The sequence below is a fragment of the Ranitomeya imitator genome, chromosome 2, assembly GCF_032444005.1.
Source record: "Ranitomeya imitator isolate aRanImi1 chromosome 2, aRanImi1.pri, whole genome shotgun sequence".
In the NCBI taxonomy this organism is placed as follows: Eukaryota; Metazoa; Chordata; class Amphibia; order Anura; family Dendrobatidae; genus Ranitomeya; species Ranitomeya imitator.
The window spans coordinates 382,186,958-382,203,855 of record NC_091283.1 but is presented as its reverse complement, the minus strand read 5'-3'; the positions used below and the strand labels follow the sequence as shown (position 1 = coordinate 382,203,855).

The window sequence follows — 16,898 nt, the reverse complement described above, 5'->3', positions numbered from 1 at the left end:
AGACTGAGGTTTAACTTGTCTCCTCAGAATTCCCCGTAGGTGTCAGAAGACACTTGGCCACTGAATCACTCTTTTCACCAGAAGCGCAACAGTGGCCTTAGACATGTGTTTTAGATCACTGTCATGTTGAAAAAATGCATGTTTGCCAAAGTGCATGGAGTGATGGGAGCATTGTTTTTTTTTCATATAGAGCAGTACATCTTTGTATTCATGATATCCTCAATGAATTGTAGCTCACCGACACTAGTAGCGGGCATGCAGCCCTGCATAAGGACACCACCATATTACACTGTAGGCACCATGTATTTTTCATTATTTTTTTGCGACATCAAACAGCTTTGAAGCCATCCTTTACAAAAACACTTATATTTGTCTCCCAATAGTCTTCATAATATGCAGCATGGGCTTTGTTGGCAGACTTTTTTGTGCACGGGCTTTAAGAGCGGCTTCCTTCTTGGATGATATCCATGCATGCCATTCCTTTGCAGTGTATGTCGTATTGTGTCACAGGAAATAATCATCCCGGTTTGACTTTCAACTTCTTTAGCTAACTGCAGTAAACTTGCATGTAGATTTTCTTCAACTCTTCTCATCAGAAGCTTTTGTTTAGGTGTTAGAGGGAATGTCTGGTCCAAATCGATAAGTTTGCAATCATTCTGCGTGACTGCAGACTTTTGAATCCCCCCCAGCACATGCTCATGGGTTTCTAAACGGGAACTGGAGGGTATGTATGAGCTGTATGAAGTTAGGCCGTGCCCTCTAGTTGACCACGCCGACTGACCAGCCACAAACTAGTTTCAGCATGGAGATCAGCCACCGGAAGAGTACTGTTCCGAGTTCTGTGGGTGGACCATGGAAACTAAGTAGAATGACCCCATGCTCCGTAGTCTGTCCTGCCAGGGACTTTCTGTCAGGGTAAAGGATGCCTTTGCCCTGTATGAGACCCTGGTTTCCCTGGAGGCAGCCGTGTCTCTGGCTAACCACGTGGACCGCTGTCTTCGCTACAGACATAAAAAGAAACCCCAATTTTTGGTGGGCTCGGTGTCAAGGAAACCTAGGGCTGAGTTGATGGAGGATCACATGTAGCTGGGGGGAACGACTTGTTTTGTTTGTCCTCTTGCAGTTTGGCGTGAAGAGGGAGTGTGTTTTTTCTGTGGTGGGAAGGTTCATTTTGTGGGTACTTGTCTTTCCATACATAACCGTAAACTAAGAAGATGGGTTGCAGGGAAGTTTGCAACCAGAGTGTACATAATTCTTCTGTGGGTAGGTCACAATTTTGGCAAAAGTAAGGTGGTTATTTCAGACTCTCTGGACAGTGGGGCGGGGATTAATCTGATTGATGCCAGGTTCCTCCAGGACCAGGGTCTCAAGCCACATAAACTTTCTAGACCAATTCCTATAATCACCATTGACCCTGCACCCTTGAACCAGTGGTATTTTATTTAGGTCGTTTGAGTCGTACATCTGCAGGTAGGGGACATGCATGTGATATTAATCCAACTGTTATGTGCTAGAGTGCTTGCCCTCTCCTGTGGTTCTGGGACTACCTTGACTAATAATGTTTTGCTACCTTGACTTACATTGCACAGTCTCGTAGTGGACTGGCAGACTCAGGAAATTGTAAGGTGGAGCGAGTATTGTGAAGGACATTGCTTTGGTACCCGGTTAGCCATAGTGGTTCTCTGATCTCTTCGGAATACCTGTTTGACTTCGGGGATGTATTTTCGGAACAGGGGTGTTAAGAACTCCCTCTTCATCATCCTTACGATTACGCAGTTAATCATATTGCTGGGGCCTTGCTGCCTAAGAGCAGGTTATATAATATAATATTTCTGAACCGGAGAGGCAAGTCATTAAGGACTATATCGCAAACGGTCTGCAAATTGATTCCTCTGAACCATCTCTACCACTACCTTCCCCAGTCATTCTTGATGGGAATCTGGAATTTCAGATAGCTAAGGTCATCAATTTTCCTCATCGTTCATCGGTCTCTTCAGTATCTGGTACAATGTAAAGATTACAGTCCTGAGGACAGAATGTGTTTGCCTCTGGCACTTAGGAATTCCCATTGTTTTATTGCTTTGTTATGAGATGAGGGTAAAGTTTGTGGTTGGAGTTGGCATTTGGAGATTTGTTAAGGAGATTGTTACTTGGAGTTTTGATTGTGTACACATCCTCATCCTCTCCTATTTTGTTTCTCATTCCTTTAACTCACCTGTGTTCCACGTTGATGTTTGTTGAGTGTATTTTGTATGATTGTTATTTTCATTTTTCCCTGTTTGTCTTCCCTTGTCTGTCTGTTTAGTGTTATCCTATACACTTTGGGTTACTACCTCCCTGGGTGGGGGAGGGGACAAATAAGGGTTCATATAGGAGCATAGCAAGGCACAGCTTGTTAACAAGACTTTGCATGTTCACTTTCCAAGCAAGAAACCTGCACATATCTCACAAAGGTAACATTTTTGTATGGTTTGTTAAAAGCCTTTTTTTCTTTATGTGCCATTGTTTCATTTTGCAGTGGGAAAGAAATGCTACAATTTTTACAATAAACATGTTATGGCTGCAAAAAAAATATTAAAATTTGTCGTCATGGTTGAAATAAGTTATGGGTTCTTTATTCTCCTGTTTCGCTCACTGAAATACAAGTTTTCTTTAACTATTTGTTGTAAACCTTACTGCTGCTAAAACAAATTATAACGTTTTTAATATTATTACTGGTTGAAATGAGCTTTATGCTGTCTGGACCATGGACTGGTGATTCTCATTGCTTTTTGATCGGCAATACAATCCGTACTCTGGTGCCTCCCCATTGCTTATTCACTTTATGTATGAATACCAAACTTGTTGTTTTTCAACAAAAAGGGGTAATTCAGTTTTTTGATGGCTAAAAAAAGTCAAGCTATTGCTTCTTCAGTTTGCAAACAACAAACCTGTTGATACTCCTGTAAAAGGGATCATTTTTGGACTGCCACTTGTCAAAAAGCCATGGCATGTGTATGAACGCACGATAAGCATCTGCCCCAAACAAGGATAATTTAGGAACATTCTTTTAAGGGAATTGGTCTGCAGGTTTTTTGCTATGTAATCTGAAGACAGCAGTGAAAAGGGTCTGAAACACAGATTTCAGTGATGTGTCACTTTTAAGGCTGGGAGCTGTTCTTTACTTGCAATGAAGGCTTTATCACTAGGAAATTATCATTGCCCTGACCACAGTGCACATGAGCATTGGTCCTACCACGCCCCCTCCTTCAATAAGCAGCTAACAGCCAATAGACATTGTGTATAGAAAGCTCTGCTTCACGCTACATCTGAAAACTATGATTATGTCAAAACTGCTGCACCCAGTAAATTAAATTACACATTGTTGGAATCAGGGTCTCTTTTCCAACATTATGCTGCTCTCAAATTAGATAGTAAAAAACATGCTGACAGTTTCACTTTAACCCTTTAAGGACATTGTGATTATTGCTTTTGAGAGATCAGCAATATGTTACAGGATTCTGACATCTATCGCAAACTTACTAGTAACCCTGCAAATCAGATCAAGAGAAAACTAGTACAACAGGTCCAAGAGGCCTAAGATCTTGGAGTTATCAACAAGAAACAAGCTGAATATCTCAATCCGCCATTCCCTCAAACACAACTCTTTCATGCCCTATCGGAGACACACAAAGAGAAATTTCCTCTTTTATTTAGACAAATAGCCTATGTGAATAGCTGGGTGAACGTCTTCAACCCTTATTTTAAATATTTACTAGTTATATACGGGATAGTAAACACAGTCTCAATATAATTAATAATATGAAATGGTCTGAATAGTATACACGAGTCACCTGTGAGGTCATACAGTGCCTTGCAAAAGTATTCGCCCCCTTGAACTTTTCAACCTTTTCCCACATATCATGCTTCAAACATAAAGATACCAAATGTAAATTTTGGGTGAAGAATCAACAACAAGTGGAACACAAGTGTGAAGTTGAACGAAATGTATTGGTTATTTAAAATTTTTGTGGAAATTCAAAAACTGAAAAGTGGGGAGTGCAATATTATTAGGCCCCTTTAACTTAATACTTTGTTGCGCCACCTTTTGCTGCGATTACAGCTGCAAGTCGCTTGGGGTATGTCTCTATCAGTTTTGTACATCGAGAGACTGAAATTCTTGCCCATTCTTCCTTGGCAAACAGCTCGAGCTCAGTGAGATTTGATGGAGATCGTTTGTGAACAGCAGTTTTCAGCTCTTTCCACAGATTCTCGATTGGATTGAGGTTTGCACTTTGACTTGGCAATTCTAACACCTGGATACATTTATTTGTGAACCATTCCATTGTAGATTTTGCTTTATGTTTGGGATCATTGTCTTGTTGGAAGACAAATCTCCGTCCCAGTCTCAGGTCTTTTGCAGACTCCAACAGGTTTTCTTCCAGAATCGTACTGTAGGCCAGATTTGTGCAGTGTACGACTGATTGTTGTCCTATAGACAGACTGTCCCACCTCAGCTTTAGATCTCTGCAGTTCATCCAGAGTGATCATCGGCCTCTTGGCTGCATCTCTGATCAGTCTACTCCTTGTTTGAGATGAAAATTTAGAGGGACGGCCCGGGTCTTGGTAGATTTGCAGTGGTATGATACTCCTTCCATTTCAATATGATCGCTTGCACAGTGCTCCTTGGGATGTTTAAAGTTTTGGAAATTATTTTATATCCAAATCCGGCTTTAAACTTCAACACAACAGTATCACGGACCTGCCTGTTGTGTTCCTTGGTCTTCATGATGCTCTCTGTGCTTCAAACAGAACCCTAAGACTATCACAGAGCAGGTGCATTTATACGGAGACTTGATTACACACAGGTGGATTATATTACTAATAATAATAATTTTTATTTATATAGCGCAAAACATATTCCGCAGCGCTTTACAAATTATAGAGGGGACTTGTACAGACAATAGACATTACAGCATAACAGAAATACAGTTCAAAACAGATACCAGGAGGAATGAGGGCCCTGCTCGCAAGCTTACAAACTATGAGGAAAAGGGGAGACACGAGAGGTGGATATAGATTTATCATCATTAGGCATTTAGGACAACATTGGATCATTCACAGATCCACAATGAACTTCTGGAGTGAGTTTGCTGCACTGAAAGTAAAGGGGCCGAATAATATTGCACGCCCCACTTTTCAGTTTTTGAATTTCCACAAAAATTTTAAATAACCAATAAATTTTGTTCAACTTTACAATTGTGTTCCACTTGTTGTTTATGCTTCACCAAAAATTAACATTTGGTATCTTTATGTTTGAAGCATGATATGTGGGAAAAGGTTGAAAAGTTCAAGAGGGCTGAATACTTTCGCAAGGCGCTGTATATTTAAATATACTAATTATTCTAAAAATGTAAGGGAATTCATTGTTAACGTTACACATTTTTTTGCTAACTCATAACTTTTTTTCCTTTCCATGGGAATATTATTTTACAATGTCAGGACTGTTCCATGGGTGCAAAATTTTCACCCTCCCTCGCTAATATTTTCGTGAATTTGTAGGAGGAAAAGTTTATTTACAGTGTTTCTAACACTTTTGTTGCTAATTAGTGAGGAGCGAATGTGCTCGGATAAGGTATGTTCGAGAATATTTGTTCGAAAATTAGAGTACGTGTGCTCCAAAGTTCGCGCGTGCGGAATGCAATCTTTGCTCGCACACCTGCAGTATGCTTTGCCCAACTGCGGGCAAAGCCGAAAAGCATTACTGCAGACCACAGGGACAGATGGGGTGGAGAAATGAAGATGAAACGCTGCCCATCAGACCGGAAAAAAGGCATTTACATATCCCACCAATTTGAGGTGAAAGGTTCCCTTTAAAACGGCCCTTTTATATATACATTGAGGTCTAGTTTTATTTTCTTTATTTTCTAAGTTTTTTACGCATACGAATGTTGATTTGCTCACATGACTTCCGTATCTTTGGAATCAGGGTTTCTTTTTCCTACATTATGCTGCTCAAATAAGATAGTAAAAACCTGCTGACTAGTAATAGACAAATGTGCTCAGATAAGCTGTTATCAGAACATGCTCATGTGCTGAGCGACTTTGGCATGCTCGAAAAATATGTTCGAGTCCTCGTGCCTGCATTTCTTGTAGCTGTTAAGACAGCCGCAACACATGTAATGCAGGGATTGCCTGTTTGTTAGGCAGTCCCTGCATGCGTTGAGGCTGTCGAACAGCCACAAAACATGCAGCTGTGGGGCACTGGAACATATTATTCGAGCACGCCAAAGTCACTCAGTACACGAGCATGTTCTGATAACACCTTATCTGAGCATGTTCACTCATCATTACTGCTGACAGATTCCCTTTAACACTTTATGGACTGGGTGATTACTGTTTTTGCTATGTCGTTTTTTTTGTCTTCCCTTCTTCTAAGAGCCATAACTTTTTTCCAACAACATAGCCATATGAGGGCTTTTTTCAGCTGGACAAGTTGCAGGTTTTTTTTTTAACATACAATGTACTGGAAAATGGGAATATTTGTTTTTACAAGATTCATTCTATAGAAAAAAATGACCTGGCAATATGATCCTCTAGGACAGCATGATTACTAAGCATGATTACCAAACATATTTTTTTCTATTTAAGTGGTGAAAAGAAATTTGTCTCTGTTCTTAGATTTTCACCAATAAATCTGAGTGAAGGTTTGTTTTGTGTGTGGTACAAATATGGATACTACTTAACACCAATAATAATAATACTATTTAATAATAATTTTTATTTCTATAGCACCAACATATTCCACAGCACTTTACATTTAAGAGGTGACTTGTACAAACAATAAAGATTAAATACATAATTCAACAGATGTCAAGAAAAGTGAGGGCCCTGCTCACTAGCATACAATCTATGAGAAGAAAAGGTCATGGAATTATGGAACTGACAGGATCGCAAGACATGTTAATGACATGAATGAGAAGAAAAGGAAACATTTTCAAAACTTCTTTATCTATTCAGTATTGAATATGAGCACCATGTACAGAAATACACACACAAACGCTCTGACAGGCTATCAATGAGGTTATTAATGGTTGTCTGAGAAATGTTCTGCCACGCTGAATGCATTTGTGGATGCAAATCAGCAAAATCTTCTGCTGGCAGCTCCTTTTGCAGTTCCATTTGCAAACTCCCCTGTGTGAGTTCTTTGATGTTTACCAAGATCTGATTTCACATTAAAACATTTCCGACACTCTTAACATGAAAATGGCTTCTCCCCATGTGAGTTCTCTGATGCTTAACAAGATTTGATTTATCATTAAAACGTCTCCCACATTCTGAACATGAATATGGCTTCTCCCCTGTGTGAGTTCTCCGATGTTTAACAAGATCTGATTTCACATTAAAACATTTCCCGCATTCTGAACATGAAAATGGTTTCTCCCCTGTATGAATTCTCTGATGCCTAACAAGATTTGATTTCACGTTAAAACATTTTCCACACTCTGAACATGAAAATGGCTTTTCCCCCGTGTGAATTCTCTGATGTGCAACAAGTCTTGACTTAATAGTGTAATATTTCCCACATTCTGAACATATTTCCCCTATATGAGCCATTTCATGTTCAACAGCACTCTTGTAACTTTTGCTTTGCATACTGGTGTTTGATGAAGTAGATGAAAGGAACTGTTGAAAAAGGTCAAATGAAAGATTTTTTCTGAGATGGGCTGGAGGTGTGTCTGGGATAATGAAATATTCATCACATGTATCTGAGGTGATACCATGATCATGTGCAGTAAAATCTGAAAATAGCAGATGTCCCTCTGAGCTCCTGGTACAGTCATCTGCCAAGAATAAAACTGATTTTATTATTTTTCAATAACACTTTATTCAAACTATATGAAAATTTATATTATTCTATATTTTATAACATTGTCAAATGCAAATTATAATATGATTAATTCGGTTATCAAGTTAATAAGACCTCAAAGCAATGATTAATAGACTATGATGTTAGGCTACTAGATTATGTTCTTTCAATTTTTTCACTTCTCTGTTGAAGTGCACAGTTCATGTTTCATTGTGCCTGTCACCAATCATTTCCAGTTACATGTTCAGTGGAGACTCAAAGGTAAATCAGTTCTGTCAGGAGGAGTCAGTCTTGTACCCTCCCTGACAGCTACATACAGTCTATCGTGTTCTGTATATATTGTTTTTTTTTTATGGAACTATCCAATGGATTCAAGAAAGGGGAGAGAGTCCCTTATACTCACTTATACATTATGTAAGCCAATGGAAACATTAGCTTCTATCACGAATATACAGTATATAAGAGCACTTGGGAATCTGAAATATTGAAAAAGAATGTGCAGCTGTGTCATGTATGAGCCATGTTTTTCAGTCTTTGATTAGTCTAAAGATCACCTAATTTAAAGGATATGGACACCTTTGTGTACAAAAAATATTTAACCCCTTCCCGACCTTTGACGCCATGTAGGCGTCATGAAAGTCGGTGCCAATCCAACCTGTGACGCCTACGTGGCGTCATGGAGGGATCGCGTCCCTGCAGATCGGGTGAAAGGGTTAACTCCAATTTCACCTGATCTGCAGGGACAGGGGGAGTTGTACTACAGCCAATCAGAGCAATCTGTAATATTTCACCTGTGAAAATTGGTGAAATATTACAATCCAGCCATGGCCGATGCTGCAATAGCATCGGCCATGGCTGGAGACCCTGATCTGGCCCCCCCACCGACTGACGGCGGCGATCTGCAGCCGCCGTCAGTGTTCCATACCCCTCAGTCCTGTCCTAAGTGCCTTCCTCTCCCCTCCGACCCTCCCCCGTCCTCCTCTCCGCCCGCCCCCCTCACTGTCCGATCGCACCCCCCCATACTTACCTAGTCCTGGTGTCCCTCCCGGTGTCCTCGGTCTTCTCGCATGGGCGCCACCATCTTGGAAAATGGCGGGCGCATGCGCAGTGCGCCCGCCGAATCTGCTGGCCGGCAGATTCATTCCCTGTACATTTTGATCACTGTGATAGGTTCTATCACAGCGATCAAAATAAAAAAAATAGTAAATAAACCCCCCCCCCTTTCATCCCCCCCATAGGTAGGGAAAATGATAAAATACAGAAAATATATTTATATTTGTTTTTCCGTTAGGGTTAGGGTTGCACTTAGGGTTAGGGTTGCACTTAGGGTTAGGGTTGCACTTTGGGTTGCAATTAGGGCTAGGGTTGCACTTAGGGATAGGGTTGCACTTAGGGATAGGGTTGCACTTAGGGATAGGGTTGCACTTAGGGATAGGGTTGCACTTAGGGCTAGGGTTGCACTTAGGGTTAGGGCTGCACTTAGGGTTGCACTTAGGGTTAGGGTTGCACTTAGGGTTAGGGTTGCACTTAGGGTTGCACTTAGGGTTGCATTTTTGGGTTAAAAAATGCATTACTGTCTATGGGAATGCATGCGTACGCAAGGACATGTGTACTCATGCGTTCGATGCGCTTGCGTACTTCGGACTGCGCATGTCCAGGAACCGTTTTGAGACGCCCATGGAGACACACCCTCCTGGAAATATCGAACGCATGCACATAAACAACGCAAATGCAGGCAAAAATGCATAAAAACGCATGCACACGCAGTGTCTTTTGCCATCATGCGTAAGCTGATGCGGATAAAAAAACGCTGCGTAAACATGCGTTTGCATGCATTTTGGCATGCGTTTGCGCATGCAGATGGTACGCAGCACACATATACGCAAATGAAAACTTAGCCTAAAACAGATGAAGGAAAAATGGAATGAGTACACGGAGCACCTCTACAAGAATGACTCAGTGATATGGGAAGGAACGGAGACTGGAAATGATAGAAAGCTGAAAATCTTAAAAGACAAAGTCGTTGCTGCAATAAAGTTTCTGTCAGACAACAAAGAACCTGCATGTCACAATATTCCAATATGCCAATAGAGCTAATAAAGCCTTCTGAAGCAGCAGTTGATCTCATCACACTCATGTGTCAACAGACATGGACAACTGGTAAGTGATCCAAGGACTGGCCAAGATCCGTATTTATTCCTAATCCAAAGGAGAGAGGTGCTACCAATTGTAGAATATTGAAGATCTTAGGGTAAGGTTCCACATTCCAGATTGCCGGCGCTTTGGACGGAGCGGAAAACTCGCTCCGCCCCAAAGCGCCACCCCCTTCTATGGCGCAGTGATTATGAAAAAGCAGGATTCAGAAAAGGCAAAGGAACAAGAGATGTGAATGCTAACATTAGATGGATGGAAAAGGCCAAAAAATACAACAAGGAGATCAATTTTTTTACAGCCAAACCTTAGACTGTGTTGATCACCAGAAACTTCGGAATACCATGAAGGATATGGTTCTACCAGAACATCTAATCAGCCTCAATAGGAACCTATACATTGAACCAAGAAGCAACATTCTGAACGGAACACAGTGACACGGCATGGCTCAAATTAGACAGAGAGGCATCAGAAAGGCAGCATCCTGTCACCATTTCTCTTCAAATTATATGCAGAAGCTATTTTCAGGAAGGTTGTACTTGCCAAAAAAGAAGCAATCAAAATAGCTGGACAAATTACAAGCAATCTTTAAATATGCAGATGGTAATAGAAAAAAGGATAATAAAAGATTAATAGCAACAAGCGGATTTTCACAACTGAAAATAAAGATTAAAACAACAACCACAAGACGGATTTCATCAAACAAGGTATCATTTTAATCAGTATAACGGCGCTAACCTGATAGCCTCTGTAGCTTACTGTGCATAATCCTGCATAAATATTAAATAAAGGGCACCTGTCAGTAGGATTAACCCTCCTAAGCCATCTATATGGGCATGTAGGTCATGAAAATTTGAATGACATGAAACCTTGTTATCTTGTTATCCAATATCTTATTACTGACAAATCCACTTATTTCTTAATATGTACACTACGGTTCCAAAGTTTAGGGTCACGCAGACATTTTTGTGTTTTCCATGAAAACTCATACTTTTATTAATCAAATGAGTTGCCAAATGAATTTAAAATTTAGTACAGACATTGACAAGGTTCTAAAAAAAAGATTTTATTTGAAATAATAATTTTCTCCTTCAAACTTTGCTTTCATCAAAGAATGCTCTCTTTGCAGCAATTACAGCATTGCAGACCACAGACCTTTGGCATTCAAGCAGTTAATTTGCTGAGGCAATCTGAAGAAATTTCAACCCATGTAGCAGTTAATTTGCTGAGGTAATCTGGAGAAATTTCACCCCATGCTTCCAGAAGCCCCTCCCACAAGTTGGTTTCACTTGATGGGCACTTTTTGCGTACCATACGGTGAAGCTGCTCCCACAACAGCTCAATGGGGTTGGGATCGGGTGACTGCGCTGGCCACTCCATTACAGATAGAATACCAGCTGCCTGCTTCTTCCCTAAATAGTTCTTGCATAATTTGGAGGTGTGCTTTGGGTCATTGTCCTTTTGTAGGATGAAATTAGTTCCAATCAAGCGCTGTCCACAGGGTATGGCATGGCATTGCAAAATGGAGTGATAGCCTTCCTTATTCAAAATCCCTTTTACCTTGTACAAATCTCCCACTTTACCAGCACCAAAGCAACTCCAGACTATCACATTACCTCCACCATGCTTGACAGATGGCGTCAGGCACTCTTCCAGCATCTTTTCAGTTGTTCTGCATCTCACAAATGTTCTTCTGTGTGATCCAAACACCTCAAACTTGAATTTGTCTGCCCATAAATCTTTTTTCCAATCTTCCTCTGTCCAATGTCTGTGTTCTTTTGCCCATATTAATCTTTTCATCTTATTAGCCAGTCTCAGATACGGCTTTTCTTTGCCACTCTGCCCTGAAGGCCAGCATCCTGGAGTCACCTCTTCACTGTAGACGTTGACGTTTGCATGTACTATGTAATGAAGCTGCCGGTTGAGGACCTGAGAGGCATCGATTTCTCAAACTACAGACTCTAATGTACTTGAATTGTTGCCCAGTTGTGCAGCGGGGCCTCCCACTTCTCTTTCTACTCTTGATAGAGCTTGTTTGTGCTCTCCTCTGAAGGGAGTAGTACACACCGTTGTAGGAAATCATCAGTTTCTTGGCAATCTCTCACATGGAATAGCCCTCATTTCTAAGAACAAGAAAAGACTGTCGAATTTCACATGAAAGTTCTTTTTTTCTGGCCATTTTGAGAGTTTAATGGAACCAAAAAATGTAATGCTTTAGATTCTCATCTAGGTCGGGTTTATAGGTTCTCTAATCAGCCAAACTGTTTTCAGCTGTGCTAACATACTTGCACAAGGGTTTTCAAGGGTATTCTAACCATCCATTAGCCTTCTTACATGGTTAGCAGACAAAAAGTACCATAAGAACACTGGAGTGATGGTTGTTGGAAATGGGCATCTATACACCTATGAAGATATTGCATTACAAACCAGACGTTTGCAGCTAGAATAGTCATTTACCACATTAACAATGTATAAAGTGTATTTTTGAATCACTTAATGTTAGCTCCATTGGAAAAAATGGTGCTTTTCTTAAAAAGATAAGGACATTTCTAAGTGACCCTAAACTTTGGAACGGTAGTGTAAATGAGTTGTTAAGATATATGGGCCAGTCATAGATCTCCCTGACAATCTGCCTTCTGGGTTGTTATTAATCTCACATGTATATTGACTGACAATCGCTCTCCTGATCTACTACATGTCTCACTCTGGTAATGTCCCCTTTCATTTAAATTATAAAAGTATTACAATAAAAATTAAGACTAATGCCTAAAATATAACCAATAAAAGTATAGACATGACTCATATATAAATTAACATTTCTTTACATCCATACAATTCGTTTGACAACTGTGAAGGTAGAAGGGATGATATACACCCTCATTAAGACCGAATTGTCCCAATTAATACATAAACCAGAGTGGTCTCCAAACTCATCAGTTAGAGACTTAACATTGGCCATGGATTATTCTGTAACCCCCAGAAAAATCAATAGATCATCTGCTTAAAGACTAATTTATCTGTTACAGCCCAATAGGAAAAACCTTGTACTTGCCCTATTACTTAGTAGGCCTTACGATTTCTGCTATGGCCTCCATGGCTAAATTCCCAATGACCCCACAAACACCAAGTTCAGTAAAGTACTAACCTCTCCGCCCCAGTTTAACAAAGACTTAGAGCACTGTTTCTCAACTCCAGTCCACAAGACCCACCAACAGGTCAAGTTTTCATAATATCCTTAGTATTGCACAAGTCATAATTTCATCACCTGTTCCAGCATTAATTCCATCACCTATGCAATACTAAGGAAATCCTGAAAACATGACCTTGGTGGGTCTTGGGGCCTGGAGCTGAGAAACACTGACTTGGAGAATGTTATGGCATAAACTATAGCACTTTAGAGTCTCAGGAAAGAATAAAGATAACACACATCTCATGGAGGAGGTAACTCATTCAGATGGAGTAGAAAAATAGTATTAGTTATTCTTCGGATGAAGCTTATTCAAACCTAGAGTCAAAGGCCTCTCTGGACTTATCAAATAATGGGACTCCTTAAATGCTGACACCCTTACTTGGCTAGATACAGCATCATATTAGGTACTTAAGAGGGATTTTTTTATGCATTTCTTGATATCCTGAAAATGTGAACAAAATTTCTGACTGTCTGCCAAGAAGTCCAGAAATAAGGACGCCTAGAATCCTGCTATCTGGAGGTCAGGGTGATTTCATGCCAGCTAAAGAATTTTGTCCCTATATTTAACCCCTTAACATCCAATGACTGATATATCTAACACTGGACACCTCCCTCTGTTTGGTGCGGGCTCCGGCGAAGAGCCCGCACCTTTTCCGGCACATGACAGCTGATCTAATCAGCTGTCATGTGCTCCTAACAGCCACGGGTGGGATCGCGATCTACCCACAGCTGTTTACATTTTAAATGCCGCTGTCAAACTCTGAGCAAAGAAGTGAGCATTTCTGCTACCTAGAGCTTTGTGCAGGCCTTTGATCTTGTCCGTGACATCCTTATAAAGCTCTTTGGTATTGCCCATGTTGTAGAGGTTAGAGTCTGACTGATTAATTGAGTCTGTGGACAGGAGTCTTTTATAAAGGTGACTATGTAAGACAGCTGTCTTTAATGTGGGTAACGAGTTGATTAGGCGCGTCTAACTGGTCTGGAGGAGAAAGAACTCTTAAAATGGTTGGTAGGGGATCAAATACTTAGTTCTCACTGTAAAAGGCAAATAAATTTAAATAATTTATACAATGTGATTTTCTGGATTTTGTTTTTGATATTTTATCTCTCAATGTTAAAATTAACCTACCCTTAAAATGATAGACTGTTTATGTCTTTGTCAGTGGGTAAACTTACAAAATCAGCAAGGGATCAAATAATTATTTCCTTCACTGTATTTCCTATAACTGTAGTTAAATGGTTTAACATAAATTATATGGCCCGTGTTGACCCCTACCCTGGAATTCACCCCCTCATACAAAATGAGACACATTGAGCTGAATTCTTGAATTTTCTTTAGTTGTTCTATAATGGTTAAAGTGAACCTGTCAGCAGTTTTGGCCGATATGAAACACAGCCATCACCTTTCAGGGCTGATATACAGCATTCTATATTCACAGCCACATATCCATCTACTCCAATATTCTGTTTAGGGGACTTTAACATATTAACGTTCCCTCAAAAAGATAAACTGTTGATTAGCATTATGCGAGATGGTGTTCAGTGGCCTTCGGATCTACAGGCTTTTGCGGGTGAGTTTGGGGTTTCTAGACCTCTGGAGGGTGTGAAATAGTTATTTTAGAGTGTACTCTTGCATACTATCCCTAGAACCATGTTGTCCAGAATTGACTGTGTTCGAAAGTGTGGAGACCCTTCAGATGGTGTCACTTGGATTATCTACCTAGGGGCATTTCAGATCATTGCACATTACTGGAGCAGATCTCTCCTTCACCTGAAATGTGTCGTAAATATAGGATTTATCCCTTCTGGTTGCCCCTAATTGGGGAAAAAGATAGAATAATTGACCAAATTCAAGTTTCTAGGAAGCCCACACTGGGGAGGGAAGTGTGTCAGTGATCTGGGAGGCCTTCAACTGCTATTTGAGATGGATGTTTTAGATCTGGTGTTATCCGCCTGCCAAATGTTTCTTGAAGCTAATGGGATCCCTTCTGAGTCTATATTAAGACCCATCAGATTGAGCCTCATACACAACTTTTTTTCTTTCGTAGAGGAGCTTTATCTACAATGCAACGGAACTGCTATGGGCAGCAAAATAAAAAAGCTATAGGAGAAAAGAAGCGCACATAGGGTCTTACCTGACAATTTCAGAATCTGTTATTCAGAAAACTGCCCACCTAATGCCCCTTTGATAGAGCATATAAACATCAGCTGCCCCAAATCCACAGGTCAAGGATTGACCATATCAGGAACATTATAAAGGATTTTTGTGGATATTGTCTGCGCTGCTGAACAAATGGAAATGCGGACATATTGATGAAAAAAATGGTGGTTTTATTCAACGAGTTTCGAAGTCTACATATGACTTTTTCCTCAGGAAATACCACACACATATGAAAAAACAGTAATGGTTTGCTGTATAAGAAGCTTCAAAATTCTAAATCCGGCGCCAAAGGAACCACCTGACAAACAGTGTCAGAGTTCATGACATAGACACATGGCATTACACATGACATGATAATGAATTGATGAAGACTTGCTAAAATCATGAATATAAATTCATTAAATTATAACCATTTCTATTAAATTGCAGGTTCATTTGTGGAACAAATAAACAGAAAATTGTTCAGAAAAAGGAGAGATATATAGGGTAGTTAAGGCCAAACAGCTTCAATATATCTTTTGTAGGTTCTTCTCTTGTTTTCTTTATATATATATATATATATATATATATATATATATATATATATATATATATATATATATATATATATATATATATATATATATATATATATATATATATATATATGTATTTCTCCTCTTTCTGAACAATTTTCTTTTTATTTGTTCCACAAATAAACCTGTAATGTAAATGGTTATAATTTAATGAATTTATACTTCTGATTTTAGCAAGTTTTCATCAATTCATGTCATGTGTCATACCATGTGTCTATGTCATGAACTCTGACACTGTTTGTCAGGTGGATTCTTTGGCGCCGGATTTTGAATTTTGAACCTACTTATACAGCAAGCCATTATTGTTTTTTTATATGTGTGTGGTATTTCCCGAGGAAGAAGTCATATATAGAATTCGAAAAGCGTTGAATAAAACCACCGTTCCTTTCATCAATATGTCCGGATTTCCATTTGCTCAGCTGCACGGACAATATCCACAAAAATGCTTTATATGGGCAGCAAAATGGCACCCCAGTATGCCAACCTTTTCATGGCTAAATTGCAAAATGACTTTTTAGCATCCTGCTCCATCAAACCATTGGCCTATGTCTGTTATATCGATGACATCTTAAAAATCTGGACTGAGTCTAAACAAGAACTTCTAAAATTCCATGACAAATTCAATAAATTTCACCCCACGATAAACCTGACATTGGACCACTCAAAAACGGAAATCAACTTTCTGGATACCACCATAAGAACTCAAACTGGTTTAATTCAGACATCGGTGTATGGGAAACCAATTGACCGTCCCACGTACCTCAGATGGAACAGTTTCCACACAAAACAAATTAAAAAGTCCATTGTCTACAGCCAGGCCCTTAGATATAATGGTATCTGTTCCAGCCCAACGGATAGGTATGACACTTAACACATCTTAAAAAGACAATCAAGGCTACCAAATCACCTCTATTGATGATCAGAACTTTAGAGCCACAAGGATCCATAGAAGTCAATTACTTCAATACGGAA

General features: G+C 39.8%; 1 protein-coding gene across 1 annotated transcript in view; it reads right to left on the bottom strand.

Annotated features, from left to right (window-relative positions):
- The window catches only part of LOC138666634 (zinc finger protein 208-like), a 164,741-nt gene that overhangs the window by 26,226 nt on the left and 121,617 nt on the right, over nt 1-16,898 (bottom strand). Inside the window, exon 14 of the mRNA XM_069754830.1 lies at nt 7,211-7,823. Coding sequence (XP_069610931.1) covers nt 7,211-7,823 — 613 coding nt within the window. The remainder of the gene's footprint in view (nt 1-7,210; nt 7,824-16,898) is intronic.